Below are 15,234 nucleotides of genomic sequence, written 5' to 3' on the forward strand. Positions count from 1 at the left end.
GCACCACTTATTGAAGAGGCTGTCTTTTCTCCATTGTATATTCTTGCCTCCTTTATCAAAGATAAGGTGACCATATGTACGTGGGTTTATCTCTGGGCTTTCTATCTTGTTCCATTGATCTATATTTCTGTTTTTGTGCCAGTACCATACCAGACATTCTGATTTAATTGGTCTGGGGTGAGTCCCTGGAGTCAGATGATCTAAAAGTTTCTCAGGTAAACCAAATGTGCTAATAATACTGAGAACTTCTGAGCTATCTCCAGCATCCTTCTCCCTATCCAAAATTAAGGTACTATAAGTGTGGTATTCCCTGTATCTTTAAAAATCATGACTTTTTTTTAACATCTTTATTGGAGTACATTTCTTATATGTGTATTCCTTTATTGGAAATATACATTTATAGAAAGCTTCAAGACAATGCAGAAACAAACAAAAAAAATAATGTTGCACCACACACCCAAACACCCAAAGTTATGTGAATGTATTTCCCCCTTGTCTTTTTTGGTGGGGAATATGGGCAATTTTGAGTGATTTTTTTTTTTTGTCTTTTTGTAGTTGTAATTATTTTACATGCTACATTTTTTTCACCTAAGAATTCTTCTATGTCATTAGAACTCTTGATAAACTTTTAAAATAACTTTTAATATCCTAGTGAAGATACCATAGATTATTTTTTTAATTACTTTCCTATTTTTGGTCATTTGTTCAAAACCCACCAAGAAAATGGTTGTTTCCATTTTTATTTTAATTAATAACTCACCAAACATCTTTTAGAATAAAGCTATTTCTGTTTGGCATTTTTTTCTCTCAGAATAAAGTCCTGGCTTTACGCATAGTATAAAATTGTATGAAAGCTCTTAAAACTCTTGATATATATATAGGTTAACTGCTAAATGCACCAATTTACATTCCATCAGCAATGTTTACCCTTGATAGAATTCAGTATTTTTTTAACTCAGCTAATTTCATAGACAAAAACATTTTTAGTTTTTATTTTCTCAATCAACAACATAGTTAATATGCATTTATTTAAGCATTATATTTTCATACATTCATTAGAAATTTATGGGTTGAATTTATGAATTGTCTTCTATATCCTTTGCCCATTTCTTTTTGGGATAAATCTTAATGACTTAGAAATAGTATTTTTATATTAAAGGTGTCAGTGTTTTGTCATATTTTCTCATTTATTTACTTTTTAGTTTTCATTATGGTATTTCTGACTTACAAATAGTTTTTGTTTATAGGTGACCAAATCTATCAATATTTCCCTTTTGAATCTTTCTACAACTTGCTCAGCAGTCACTATATATGGTTTTTTTTCCAGTTTGTCTATGGTCAGTATTTTTAAATATAGCTTTTGAAACTATATGGAATTAATTTTGATGTATCTTGTGAGGTATCTAACTTGATGTTTTCAAGAGAATAACCAGATACCTTAACAGTCTTTCCTTCCACAAAATTTGCAGCAAACTTTATCCCGTAATAATTTCTTACAAAAAATCTATTCTCTGTTTTTGTACCAACACTACCGTATTTTAACAGCCATTGCTTCATAGTTAGTTTGAATACATGATTTATTATTCTAGTGTTTATATCTTTAAAACCGATCTTAGAAGAGTTTTGGAAGAAAAACTTACACTGTCACATAGATTGGAATTGCACTACATTTCTAAACTAATTTGACGAATTGGCATATGTACTATATTTAGTCTTTTTAGTCAAGAACTTGGTATACATCTCTATGTAGTCAAGTTTTATCTTATATTTCTAAAGTTGTGTGATTTTCTTAAATATATTCAGAAGAATGCTCACTGAAGTTATTACTAGGTTTTGTTTTGTTGTTTTTGGTTATTGTTATTAGGAATTAAATCCTTTTTTTTACTTTTCCTTTCATTCTCTTTTAAATAAGTTATTGTTATATACAAATGTATACATTTTGATTCACTTACCTTATATCCAGAAACTTTCTTGAACTCTCTGATTAACTCTAATGTCTTTTTATTGATTCTTTTGATTGTTCTAGATCTATAATAATACCTTATGCAAATAATACTATCTCCTCTTTTCCAATGTTTATTTTTTTGTTTCATGTCTCAATGAATTGACCCAAATTTTCAGAGATATTTTTTGAAATAGTGGTGATCACACAGATTCATGTTTTATTCCTGATTTTATTGAGAAAGCCTCTAGAATTTTGTAGTTATGTGTAATATTGCTGTGGGATCCCAATAGATATTCTTCCTCATGTTACGGAAACATCCTTACATTCCTCCTCTTTAAAGAGTTTTGTTTTGTTTTTAAATAAGGAATTGGTGTTGAATTTAGCAAATGCTTTAGAATATGTATTGAAATATCATATTTTTCTAATTTAATCTATGCTGTTTTGACAACTTTCCTAATAGTAATCGTTAGATCCCTAAACTAAACTCTACTTGTTTAGTGTTAATTATTCTTTAAACATGCATTTGGATTCTATTTCTAGTTTAGTTAAGAAGTCTACGTATACATTTATAAGTGAAAGTGGTGTAACAGTTTTCTGTGTGTGTGTTTGTGTGTGCATTCTATTTTTTAAGGTTTTGGTATCCAGAATATACTTTTATAGAATGATTGGGTAGTTTTTCTGTATTCAGAAATGGTTTACATAGCATGGAAATACAGTATATATTTCTTTAATTTTTAAAATTATTCATCTATAAAACATCTGTGCTGTTTGGAGGTGAAAAATGGGATGTAAATTGAGAGTAGTAATAGCATTCTCCATTTTTTCTTTAGTCATTGGTCCATTCAAGTTTTCTTCTTGTTCTTAAGTCAGTGTTGGTTATTTACAGTTTTCCAGAAAAGTGTCTTTCTTTGAGATTTAAATTAGCATACACTTGTTCATAATATTCTCTTATATTTTTACATTTCTCTGTATCCTTTGTTAGGTTTCCTTTTTTATGCATTTGATTTTTTTCCTTACCCCACGAATGATTATTTGGATTTATTTATTAATGCTAGTGCTTTCTGTTTTCTAATTCACTGGTTTTGCTTTTATTTTTATTGTTTCCTCCTTCTTGTTTTCCTTAAGGCTGTTTGTTGTTCTTCTTGTTCTAACTTCTTGAGATAAACACTGAGGTTGGGGTTGTTTTGATTATTTTTGCCTCTCTTTTTAAATTGTGGAAGTGTATAAAGCCAGGAGTTAACTCTGGGTGCTGTCCTGGCAACATGTGGAATACTCATTTTTCTCAGTTTTTTATTATTTTCCTTATCAATGAAGATTTTAGTTAGGAAAGTGTGTTTATTTTTCCAAGTACTTTTTGTTTGTTTATTTGTTTAAACTTATGTTATTAATTTTTAGGGAGGTTTTTTGTTTCATTGTGGTACTGAGGTCAAAGAACATGGCCTGTATTGTTTTCAATTTGCAAAATTGATTGAGACTTTCTTGTAACCTAGTATAAAAGCAATTAGAAATATTATTTGCATCATACTTATGAGAGTATCATTTTAAATCGTGTATATCATATGAGAATACCATTTCAACAAATCTTTATTATGTATTCAAGTCCTCTGTGACCTTATTTATTTTTTATACATTTTGCCTGTTGTATAATAGTTATATATTGGCGTTTCCCAGCACAATTATTTTTATCCATTTCTATTTATATATGTTTTCTGCTTTATGCATTTTGATTTCATGCTTTTAGATAAAAATAAAATTATCTTTCTTTTACCTTTATGAGTTGTTACCTTGAATTTTACTTTGTCCAGTATTAATAATACTCTAGCTCCTTTTTTGTTTATATTTTCTTCTTGTGGCTTTGCTCATCCATTATATTTAATCTTTCTTTATCTTTTTTATTATATGCTATCATTCTTGAAGATGTAGTACACTGATTTTGGTTTTAACCTAATCTGAAAGTCCTTGTCTTGCTAAAGAAAATGTTACCCATTCAATTGTATGGCTATTATTTCTACATTAGATATTCTTGTCATCTTTTTTCATGTTTCTGTGTGTTTGTGTGTATGTATTTGTTGTTGGTGTTGGCTCTACTTTTTCATTGTTTCTTAGTCTGTCTTTTGAAAATAGACTATGTTTTATTTTTTTCTATGTGATGATTTGCAAAGTCAACATCCTATTTTTAATTTTACTAGTCGTTAAAAGATTCTTAAAAACGTTTTTAATTTATGCTCTTATATGCTTTTTAAAAACCAGAATATCGGTGAATGTACAGATAAAGCATACGTGGATATCCAGCTAAGAATTGCTTCCTTCTCGCAGAAATGTGACCTTTATCCAGGTACAGGATGATACATATTGGTGCTCACGTTGGTCCCAGACAACTGGCTAAATCTTTCCATAGATATTGTGCTTTGGTTCCCATGATATGCCACAAAATCTACATGACCCACAGACCTTACTAGGAACACTGTGCCCCATCTCAGCCCTGCTGTGCTGCAGCAGGTGAAGCTGAGATTGCTCGGCAAGTGGCAGAAGGGAATATGGTGACAGAAGGGAAAATTTATGTTTTCTGGGCAAAGCTAGCCTTCAGATATGTCAGCTGGTCTTTCTTGTATACAAGCTGTCCCTGCATCAGATATTGTGAATTGGGGAAGCTGTATCTCATTTTTAACTACTCAGAATAAAATCCTTTCAATTAAAGGTTTTTTTCCCTTGCATGTTATAATGTGGGGAAAGGGCGATAGTGCAAGTTTAAGGTCAAGTCAGTATTTCTTATACCAAGAGTTGGCTTTTCTCATATTTGGAAGATAGTTGTATACATTGTACAATATAAAGCATTACGGAAGTTGCCTGCTCACCAGAATCATGGGATTTAAAATTTTCCCACTAGAAAATCATTCCTTTACGTTAAGCATTGCTTTTTACAGTTTCCATTAAAAATGCAAAAACTTAAGAAAAGTGCGGCCTATTGATTGTCACTAACACCTTCTGAGTGAAAGTTTTCCTAAAAACACTTGGCTCTTAGGAGAGGAAGAGAGGAGAGACAGTAAGTTGGAGGTCTGACAGGCAACCTCCACCCACTCACTGCTGCACCTTGGGCTGCCACGTGGCCCTCTATAAATGGATGCTGGATCACATGTGGGAAAGGCACAATACTAGGCTAGATGGCTCCTTCAGTGCACACGCTGATATAAAACTTGCCTCTTTCAGGGGAGGATATTGTACAACCACCCCCGAGGATTTGCGCTGGCTGCCCCATATCTATACCTGTCAACAGCCCAGAGCTGGAGGAGCCTCTGGATCATTCCATCGCAAAGCTTAATGCAGAGAATAATGGAACCTTCTATTTCAAGATTGACACTGTGGAAAAAGCAACAGTGCAGGTCTGTAAATTATGCTACAGAAATAGTGATTATCTATTGCAAATTGCTTACTAATTTTGCCACTGATCTTGGCTCTGGATTGGGAGACAGTATACCTGGTGAATGGGATTTGGTAGACTTGAATTTCAGGTCCCAACCTCGCTGCATGCTTGGTGTGTGATCTTGGAGAAGTCATTTAAAATATTGTCTCTTTTATCCATAAAGGACTACAGTGAGGGTTAAAAATGATAATGTATGTCAATCACTTTTCAAAATCTAAAGTGCTATATAAATATTAGCATGATTATATATATAATTAATAAAATTCAGGGCTAGGAAAAGCAAGACTTATCCTCTGCCTTTCTTGACTCATCTCTCATTATAACATCACTTAATGCCTTGTGCTCAGCCACATCAGCCAATGGTCCCCCAGGCTCTCTTCACACATTCATCTTCATGTCATTTGTTCCCTGCCTGGGGTGTCATTCTCTCCTACAAATGTACCCTCTGGGGATTCATCTCTCCTGTCCATGCCTGTCAGTAGAGGATAAGGAGTATCCTGGTCTGCAGGTCAGGAGACTCAGCTCTGCCACAGCATCCACCACTTGCATCCCAGGTGATCCTGGGCAGTCATTCAGACTCACACAGCATCTGTAAAAGGAGTGGCTGGATTAGAAGAGCCCCAATCCCTTCTAACTCCAATAGCCTATGACCGATGTATTCATGGACAATTCCTTTTATGGAACCTCAAAACGGGCTTCCCTAAATACAAGCTAAAAAAAGTAATCAAAGTAGAACCAAACTCCTGTAGCAAACCAAGATGATTTTTATAATCTATCAATAACGAAGAAAATCTCACTAAAAAAAAGTTTATAATTCTGGCTAAGTAATTGAATTTCTAGAAATCTAAAATAGAAGGAATCTTTAAATACAATGATATTCATTGCAGCTCTAACTACAAAAGCAAAAAAGTAAACCATAAAAATGATCAGTAATATAGACATGATCAGATAAATGTCTGGTATATTTGTACAATGGAATATTAAGCAGCAATTTTAAATCATCTTTGTGAGGAGTTCTTGATGTGGAAAATGCTTATGTTATAATATGCAGCAAAAAAACAGGCCATACACGGGGAACTATATTCAATATCCTGTGATAAAGCATAATGGAAAAGAATATGAGAAAGAATGTATATATATGTATAACTGAATCATTTTGCTGTACAGCAGAAATTAACACAACATTGTAAATCAGCTATACTTTAGTAAAAAAAAAAAAAAAAAAAAGAGGCCATAAAATTGAATAAACATTCTGTACTCAGTTGTGTTATTTTAAAAAGTATAGGGACTTCCCTGGTGGTCCAGTGGTTAAGACTCCACACTTCCACTGCAGATGGCACGGGTTCAATCCCTGGTCAGGGAACTAAGATCCTGCATGCCACACTGTGCAGCCTAAAAAAAAAAAATAAATAAAAACCAAAAATAAAACAGTACAGGAAACAATACTGAAAAGAAACAAATACCTCAGATTATTCATAGTGGTAGCTTTTAGGTAATGGCACAACGGGCTGTTTATTTTCATCTTTCTTGTTTCCTGTAGTAGTTTTATAATTGGGGGGGAAAAAGGACCTAAACAGGGCTTCCCTGGTGGCGCAGTGGTTGGAGAGTCCGCCTGCCGATGCAGGGGACACGGGTTCGTGCCCCGGTCTGGGAAGATCCCACGTGCTAAGGAGCGGCTGGGCCCGTGAGCCATGGCCGCTGAGCCTGCGCGTCCATCCTGTGCTCCGCAACGGGAGAGGCCACAACAGTGAGAGGCCCGCGTACCACACACACAAAAAAAAGGACCTCAACAAACTGTATTAAAATAAAACTGACACTTGATCTCTCTCCTACTCAGGCACTTATTCCTGTCCCGGTCGCTAACTCCTCTCCCTGATTTCACTGACACGTGACCCACATTAGGCTTACTTGAAGGAGTTACCAATCCGTACTACTCTTGTCTTTGTCAGCTTTTCTTCTCACTCTATATTTCTGCTTTTCTGTGAAATTCCTTTATTCCTAAGGATGCAGGAACAGTCTTGTACTCCACCATATATTGCATGTCAGAGAGTTACTGTCAGGAGAGAACCATTCATTCTCAAGGGTGAACTACTAGTCTTGGTAGTCACAGTTCTTTCTGTAAATTAGTCAACACACTAGAATAGGTGTGTGTTTGTTTACGCTAAGGGTGCAAGGGGAACCACAATAGATTATGCTACGAATTGAAAGGGAATGACATCCCTTCACTTGCCAAATTAATCTGGAATATTGTGAGAATTTCAAATTGACTTTTAAGAGGTGACTCTTTACTGATTTTTGCATGTAAAGAGAGCAATTTGGTTACTCAAGGCAGCCTTAGTGGAAGCAGCCAATTTATTATTATTGGAAATCAACTTACCATGATGAATTTGCAATAGCAATCTCCAAATGACCAATTTGCCAAATTGCTAGATTTGTTTACAATTTTTGTCTTGCCTTGGCTTCGCATGTTTAGTCCTATTTGGGTGCATGTCCATTCCAGTTTGGTTTCATATTTCAGATACCAAACATTTCTTAAATCCTTCGTTTGCACATGTGAATGGTTGCGATTTCTGTTATATACCGTTCATTTTGCTGTGTCCCTACTGCCACTGTCCCCGCTGCTGTCAGTGTCCCTCCCTGCCTCTGCACAGATGAACACACTTCAAGGATCTGTGTGTGCACATGAGGATTTTTCCTTTGACAAAGTCCTAGAAATGTCAAGGAATACGTAGATGTCTAAGACTTATGATGCAAATTGACAAATCACCAAGTGATTGGCAAATATGCCAATTTACATTCACACCACCTGGGTGTAAGACACTGATGGTCTTGATCTGAATTATATTCCTACCATCAGTGATTGAAGCTGCATGTTTCCCACACATGGCCGACACCAGGTGTCATCGCTGTTTCTCATCTTTGCCAACACGTAAGGTTAAAAATGATGTTGCATTGTTTTTTTAACGTACATATCCTTGGTCATTAATGAAAGTAAACTTTTTTCAGGATTAATGACCATTTTAACTTCTCCAAAAGATACGGTCATGTCCTTTGTCCAGTTTTTTAGTGTTGGGCTTTCTATGACCAACACTAAATATTGGTCATATTGACCCTATATCATAATCTTCCCAGTTTTCCCTTTTTACCTTGCTTATGGTGACATTTGAGAATCAGTTTTCATTTTTGTCTAGTCAAATTTAGACATTTTTCCCTTCTTCCTGGTTCCTTCCTCTGTTTTTCACCTACAAAAAGCCTTCCTCATCCTAAGAATTGATGAATGTTTTTTATATCTTTCTAGTTTATTTCTTTAATTTAAATGTTTTAATGCATTTGGAACTTATATTGCTACATAGTGTTCTCTACCTTAAAAACAAAACTTGGGCAGGATGGGCTTAAACAGGGAAGACTTCTGATAAGAATGGCACCTGATAAGAATGGCAATATGGATGCGATCTTGAGGCCCTCAAACAGAAGATGTTATTAGGTCTACTTTATTCCTCCCCTCTGGCCCCTGAATAGTGTTGAGCCAACAGCTGCAGTTTGTGTCATGTATTGTCAGTTTTCTTAGGCGACATCACATTGATCAACTGTAATGTCAAACAAACTGGATTAAAGTATACTCTGAAATAAGCAACAAAATTCATGATCACCAAAGTATGACTCTAAAACGCTTTTCAAACCTTCCTGCCCAACTTATACATATCTGGAGTTTTAAAAGTTAATTATCAAATTTGTCCTAAAAATTTAACTGTGCTTACCTAGCAAAATGATGCCAGGAAATGTAGAGGAGGAGTTTAGTTCTTCCTGTGACTCTTTGCTCTCCTCATCCTCCTCCCACCATAATTTCTCCATGCTTTAAAAAAACATAAAGAGATCGGAAAGACTGTTATGATTTGCTTTTACAAAAATGGGATTATACTATCACCCTATAACTTTATTTTTTCAATAATGGTCAACCCTCCAGGTCAACAGATATATGTGATATATTCTTTTTGATAGCTACTTAATATTAAACACACACACACACACACACACACACACACACACACACACACAGTGTTAGTCTGCTTAGGCGGCCATAACAAAATACCATAGACTAAGTGACAAACAACAGCAGTTTATTTCTTACAGTTCTGGAGACTGGAAAGTCCAAAAACCAGCCAGTTTGTTTCCCTGGTGAGGACTATCTTCTTGGCTTGCAAATGGCTGCCTTCTCACTGTGTCCTCACATTTCAGAGAGAGAACGGGGTCTAGTCTCTCTCTTATAAGGTCACTAATCCCATCATGGGGGCCCCACCATCATGACTTTATCTAAACCTAGCTGCCTACCAAAGGCTCCACCTCCTAATACTATCACCTTGGAGGTTAGGGCTTCAATATATGCATTTGGGAGGGATACATTCAGTCCATAACACACACACACACACACACACACACACACACACACACACACACACATTTAAATCCTAGAATGAAATACTGAATAACTTAGCCTTAAAATTGAGCCACATCAACTAACTTTTTTTGCGGGGGTTGTGTTGGGTCTTCGTTGTAGTGTGTGGGCTTCTCATTGCGGTGGCTTCTCTTGTTGAAGAGCATGGGCTGTAGGCGCGTGGGCTTCAGTAGTTGTGGCACATGGGCTTAGTTGCTCCACGGCATGTGGGAATCTTCCCAGATCAGGGATCGAACCCATGTCCCCTGCACTGGCAGGTAGATTCTTAACCACTGCGCCACCAGGGAAGTCCCTAACTTTTAAATTTATATATATAATTTTAAAACATTTTATAAAGTGTGTTTTTCAAGTGTATAAAGGCTGTAAGGCTTTAAAAAAAACTGTGCTTGGGATTTTGTTGAAGTCAGTGTATTAAAAAACAACAACACACAATGATTTTTACTTTTTAAATAAAGTGTGCCTCTTCTAGACCAAAAAAAAAAAAAAAAGGAAAAAATTGGGCCACAAATGTTAACAGAAGACAGCATTGTATAATGATTAAAAATATTTCTAGAGTGCTAGAGCTTCAAATATATTTCTTAATATTAAAAAACTCAGAGAAGTGAGCTAGAAATCCAAATAATTTTCCTATTCACATAATTTAATCCACATAATTTCTATAGTGGTACTAACTCAGTATTTCTCTGATTCAAGATTTGGCAGGACAATAAGGTTGTGTTTAAAGGAAATGTTTATGTTTTACTTCCTACTCTTCTTAGAGTCTATATATTATGACTTGAGGCTTAGAATTACTAGTGAATTTTGCAGCTGCTAAACAATAAAACTCAGAAAAATATAAAAATTATAGCCTGGTTTTCTTTTCCCATTTAGAAAAGGAAATGAGCTCAACCAATAGCCAAATATTTTAACATGCATACAAAGTTTTGTTGTCAAATATTTGTGCTTTTTGAGTGTAGCTCTCATTTGGTCAATGTATAATTAAAATTTCAGTAGTCTCCCCTAAAAGCCCTTATGGTGAAATATATGATTTATTACACAGTGTTAATTAAGCTCCTATTTTGTACTAATTCATTTTCCAGGTGGTAGCTGGAAAAAAATATTCTATTGTGTTCACGGCCAGGGAAACCACATGTTCTAAGGAAAGTAATGAAGCGTTGAACAAAAGTTGTGAGATCAATAAACATAGTGTGAGTAGTAACGCAACCGTCTTACTTATTCCCTGGAAACCTGTATGATATTTTATGCTTGTTTATGTATCTCATGAATAACACTGTTCTCTCTTTTGGCTTCTGTTTTTGTGGATAGCCAATTCTAAACTGTAAATCTGATGTTTACGTGGTACCTTGGGAGAAAAAAATTTCCCTTACTGTCAACTGTCAATCACTTGGACAGGTATGATTCTAATTACAGTTGGTTTGGGTTAGTTATGCTCATTCTGAAAAATCATATTTTGGGGTTGAAAATGAACAACTCTTTAAGTGAATTGGGGGACTATCTTTTTAAAATGGGGAGAACTCTCACATTTCTTTGCTGATCTCTTTTTTTTTATGACTAGAAAGGAGAGCAGCAGTCCTCTTAATCACTTCTCAGACACTGTCAGTGCCTCATGGGTCCACAGGCTCTCTTAGTGAAGCACATCCAAAGAGCTTGGGAGAAACACAGGGCTCATACTCCACTCCCCATTTCCTGAATCAAAAGCTGCATTTTAACACAGTCCCCAAGGGAGTCATACCCATATTCAAGTTTGAGAAGCATTAGTTTGCATCATTTTTTTAATTCGTAAAAGAACCCTGGGAGGTTAAGTAATACTTTCCCTACTGTCAAGGTTGAGACACTAAAAAGTACGAAGATGCTAAAGTCCTAAAGTGAATTAAAACTTTCTCAAGTGCTTCCTCCCTCCCAGGCACTGTACTGAGGACCTGACACATATGTTCCTCCTGACAACTCTATGAGGCAGGTGCTTTTATCATTCCTATTTTACACATGAGGAAAGTGAAGCTAGTGGTGCTTGGATCCAAATCTAGGTCAAATCAGAGCCCACTCTGTTCCCCATGACGCTGGTAACTAGTAGGGTCTGGCTTGTTTGACTTCAAAGACCATGCTCTTCACATCACCAAACAGTGCCTCCGACTGCCATGTCCTCATAGGTAGTGAAAGTGTAGGTAGAAACAATCCACGAATCCGTATCTTCAATGCAAGTTGCCTCCGCTCCCTTTGTTCTCATTTAGGTTTTTGCCACGTGTAGGTATGTATATACTCTAATACAAACATTACACAAAGGCTGTGTTTCAAGCTTATGAACATATATATTCTAATGTGTTTCAATTCAACAGAGTGATTGTGGTATATGCTGCCTATGTATTCCATTCTTAAAGCCAGGTAGGGCCTTTTGGGATAAAAGCAGTAATTGTGCTAATAGAAATAGCATCAACTAATAAGTAATGTGCCATGGCTTTAAAGAATCATAGGCTTAGAAAGTACCCTAGAGGTTATATAGTTAACCATCCAGTTTTTCCAGATAAAGAAAAAATTATCTAGTTTAGAGTATTATTAAGAAAAAGAATCAATATCTACAAATTATAAAATCAATCAAAAAAGGAAAAAATATTATTCATTTTCATCCTTTTTGGATTATTATTATAATATAGTACTTAAAATCTGGCAAAGACATGACCCACTGTAAACTGAGATAACATTGCCAGGTCCCTGTCCCTTCTTTCTTCTTTGATAGTGTGGTTTTCACAGTAATGCATTCATCTTAATATCTCCTGTTTAGACCTCACTGATGAAAAGGCCTTCAGGTTTTTCACCTTTCCGATCAGTACAAGTGGAGAAAACTAAAGAAGGAACAATCGTAAGTCCACCCCACACTTTCCTGGCACCTGTACAAGATGAAGAGCGGGATTCAGGAAAAGAACAAGGACCCACTCATGGGCATGGCTGGGGCCATGGAAAGCAAATAAAACATGGCCTTGGCCATGGCCATAAACATGAGCATGACCAAGGCCATGGACACCAAAGGGGTCATGGTCTTGGCCATGGGCACCAAAGGGGTCATGGACATCAAAGGGGACATGACCTAGCCCATGGACATAAGCATGGTCATGGCCACGGAAAACATAAAAATAAAGGAAAAAACAATGGAAAGCCCAATGGTTGGAGAACAGAGTATTTGGCAAATTTTTATGAAGATAGTACTACCTCTTCTGCACAGATACAAAAGAAGACAGAAGGGCCAACACCCCTCCCTTCCCTAGCCCAGCCAGGTGTAGCCAACACCTTTCCTGACTTTCAGGACTCAGATCTCGTTGCAACTGTGATGCCTAATACACTACCACCTCCCACAGAGAGTGATGATGATTGGATCCCTGACATCCAGATAGAGCCAAATAGCCTTGCATTTAAATTGATTCCAGATTTTCCGGAAACAACTTCCCCCAAATGTCCTGGACGCCCCTGGAAGCCAGTTAATGGAGTGAATCCAACTGTAGAAATGAAAGAATTTCATGATTTCAGTCTCTCTGATGCTCTTTATTAATTTATGCAGCCACGGGTATTTCTTTAACATCTCATCATCCCCTCTCCCCATTGTCCAAATATCCTGATATAATACAACTAAGACCATGAACGTTCAGAACAGCCTAGAGAGAAATGGTGAGACTCCTAATGGGGACACCATCGATCTCTACGGACGACATAAAGCTGAGCGCAGAATTCAAACTCCTTTCTGAGTCTTCCTCACAAGTTTTCTCAACTAGCACAGAAAATGGACAAACTAATGTGACTTGTGGCCTACTGCAGTTTGCTTTTCTGATAACGAATGTGTACCTTAAAACGTACGTCATCAGTTTTCATACAAAGATTCTTGACATTTTGAATAAACTGTGACATCTGGGCCCTGAACACATGTGAAAATAAGGGAAGTCAAGAGACTGAATGCTGAACTTCTTAATGGGGAAAAAACAATAATAAAAACCTCCAGAGGTCAAAGAGGGACAAGAGAGAAAGACAGATTGGCCAAAGGCAGGAGAGAGAAAGTAAATTAATTGACTTTCTGTTTCCAAAATGGGCTAGTTATATCAAACAGTTACTCCCACTTGACAAAGCTATTCTGATAATTCTCCTTCTGGGTGAGAGTGTTTCTTATAAGTCAGTAATTTCTGTTTACTCATTAACTGTGCTTTGCAACAGGGCTTTCAAATAGGAGTTTTCTGTTTGTTTATATGTTGCCAGGGCTAGACTGAGTAATCCTTAGTGTTTAGTAGCTCTGAGTTTAATGATAAGGATGGAAAGCAGAAGAAGTAATACAAAGGCAGGCCTGCTTAAGGAAATCTTTTTTTGATGATTGATAAGGGAATATCACAAGATGTGATGTAAATTTTGTTCAGGAATTTTATGAGAAAGTCCTCTCTAGCCTCACTTTATAATTGCATTATTTTTTTTGCCACAACATTGAAGTGTACGGACTTTGCAAAAGAGAATAATATGATTATCTTTAATTGCCTGATAATGTGAAGGAGGCATATATTTTATAACCCTTGCTGTGCTTTTGCCTAGGAAAACAGATAGGGCTTTATACAGCTACACTCACTTGTGGATTCATGTGTCACTGCTCCTTCAATTTATTGGATGCATTTGAGCCTCTGAGTTTTTATTTCATTTCAAATATTATCTGTACTTGCAAATAAAGAACCTATGGTGTCAGGAAAAAGTCTCATCTTGTCAACTGGTGGCTTCACTTTTCTCTTTTTGCATGATAACATCAGATTAATGGCGTTTTACTATACTTACAGAGGCACGTAAAGTCTTGTGAGTACAAGGGCCGACCTCAAAGAGACGGGGCAGAGCCAGAATCTGAGAGTGAGGTCAACTGACTGGTGGGCAGAATCTCCACAGCTGGCACAATTGCCCCGACAACCTCTGTCAGCAGCCCTGCGTGGAAGGACAAGAAGGTGGGATAGAATTTAAATAGAGAAGAACGCCATTTTATCCCTCTGTGGCTGGGTGAAATAAAGTTCTGATTTGATGTTCTCCCTTCTAGTTAATTCACAGCGGTCTCCTTTCAGTCACAACCAACCTGCAGCAAAGTCGAGGTGATCAGAGAACGGACACTAGGGCTCTGCCCTGGGATCTCACAGCCCAGCCCCAAAGCATTCTTGCTCACCGAGAAAGGATCCCTTTGGTGGGGCTTCCCCACCACAGAGACCTAATCACGGGTGCCCAGTCAAGGGTTAGTGGGTTATGTTTCTACCACCAGTCTAAGGACTCTCTTTCTCCCTTCCCTTCTTCCTCCTCCTCCTCCTGATTCCCAGCCCAAAGCTGAGAGAAATTCATCTTGTTTTATTATTATTTGTTATGATCCAGGTAATTACCAAAAAAGAAAAAAAATCTTTTGTTAATATGATGTCTACCAAC

At 36.5% G+C, this 15,234-nt stretch overlaps 1 protein-coding gene across 1 annotated transcript in view; it reads left to right on the top strand.

Moving 5' to 3' along the window:
• The window catches only part of KNG1 (kininogen 1), a 27,430-nt gene extending 12,593 nt beyond the window's left edge, over positions 1 to 14,837 (top strand). Inside the window, exons 6-11 of the mRNA XM_024124344.2 lie at positions 4,196 to 4,280; positions 5,153 to 5,325; positions 10,899 to 11,006; positions 11,125 to 11,211; positions 12,596 to 12,673; positions 14,613 to 14,837. Coding sequence (XP_023980112.1) covers positions 4,196 to 4,280; positions 5,153 to 5,325; positions 10,899 to 11,006; positions 11,125 to 11,211; positions 12,596 to 12,673; positions 14,613 to 14,693 — 612 coding nt within the window. The 3' untranslated portion in view covers positions 14,694 to 14,837. The remainder of the gene's footprint in view (positions 1 to 4,195; positions 4,281 to 5,152; positions 5,326 to 10,898; positions 11,007 to 11,124; positions 11,212 to 12,595; positions 12,674 to 14,612) is intronic.
• Positions 14,838 to 15,234: the final 397 nt, after the last annotated feature.

The sequence above is a fragment of the Physeter macrocephalus genome, chromosome 1, assembly GCF_002837175.3.
Source record: "Physeter macrocephalus isolate SW-GA chromosome 1, ASM283717v5, whole genome shotgun sequence".
In the NCBI taxonomy this organism is placed as follows: domain Eukaryota; kingdom Metazoa; phylum Chordata; class Mammalia; order Artiodactyla; family Physeteridae; genus Physeter; species Physeter macrocephalus.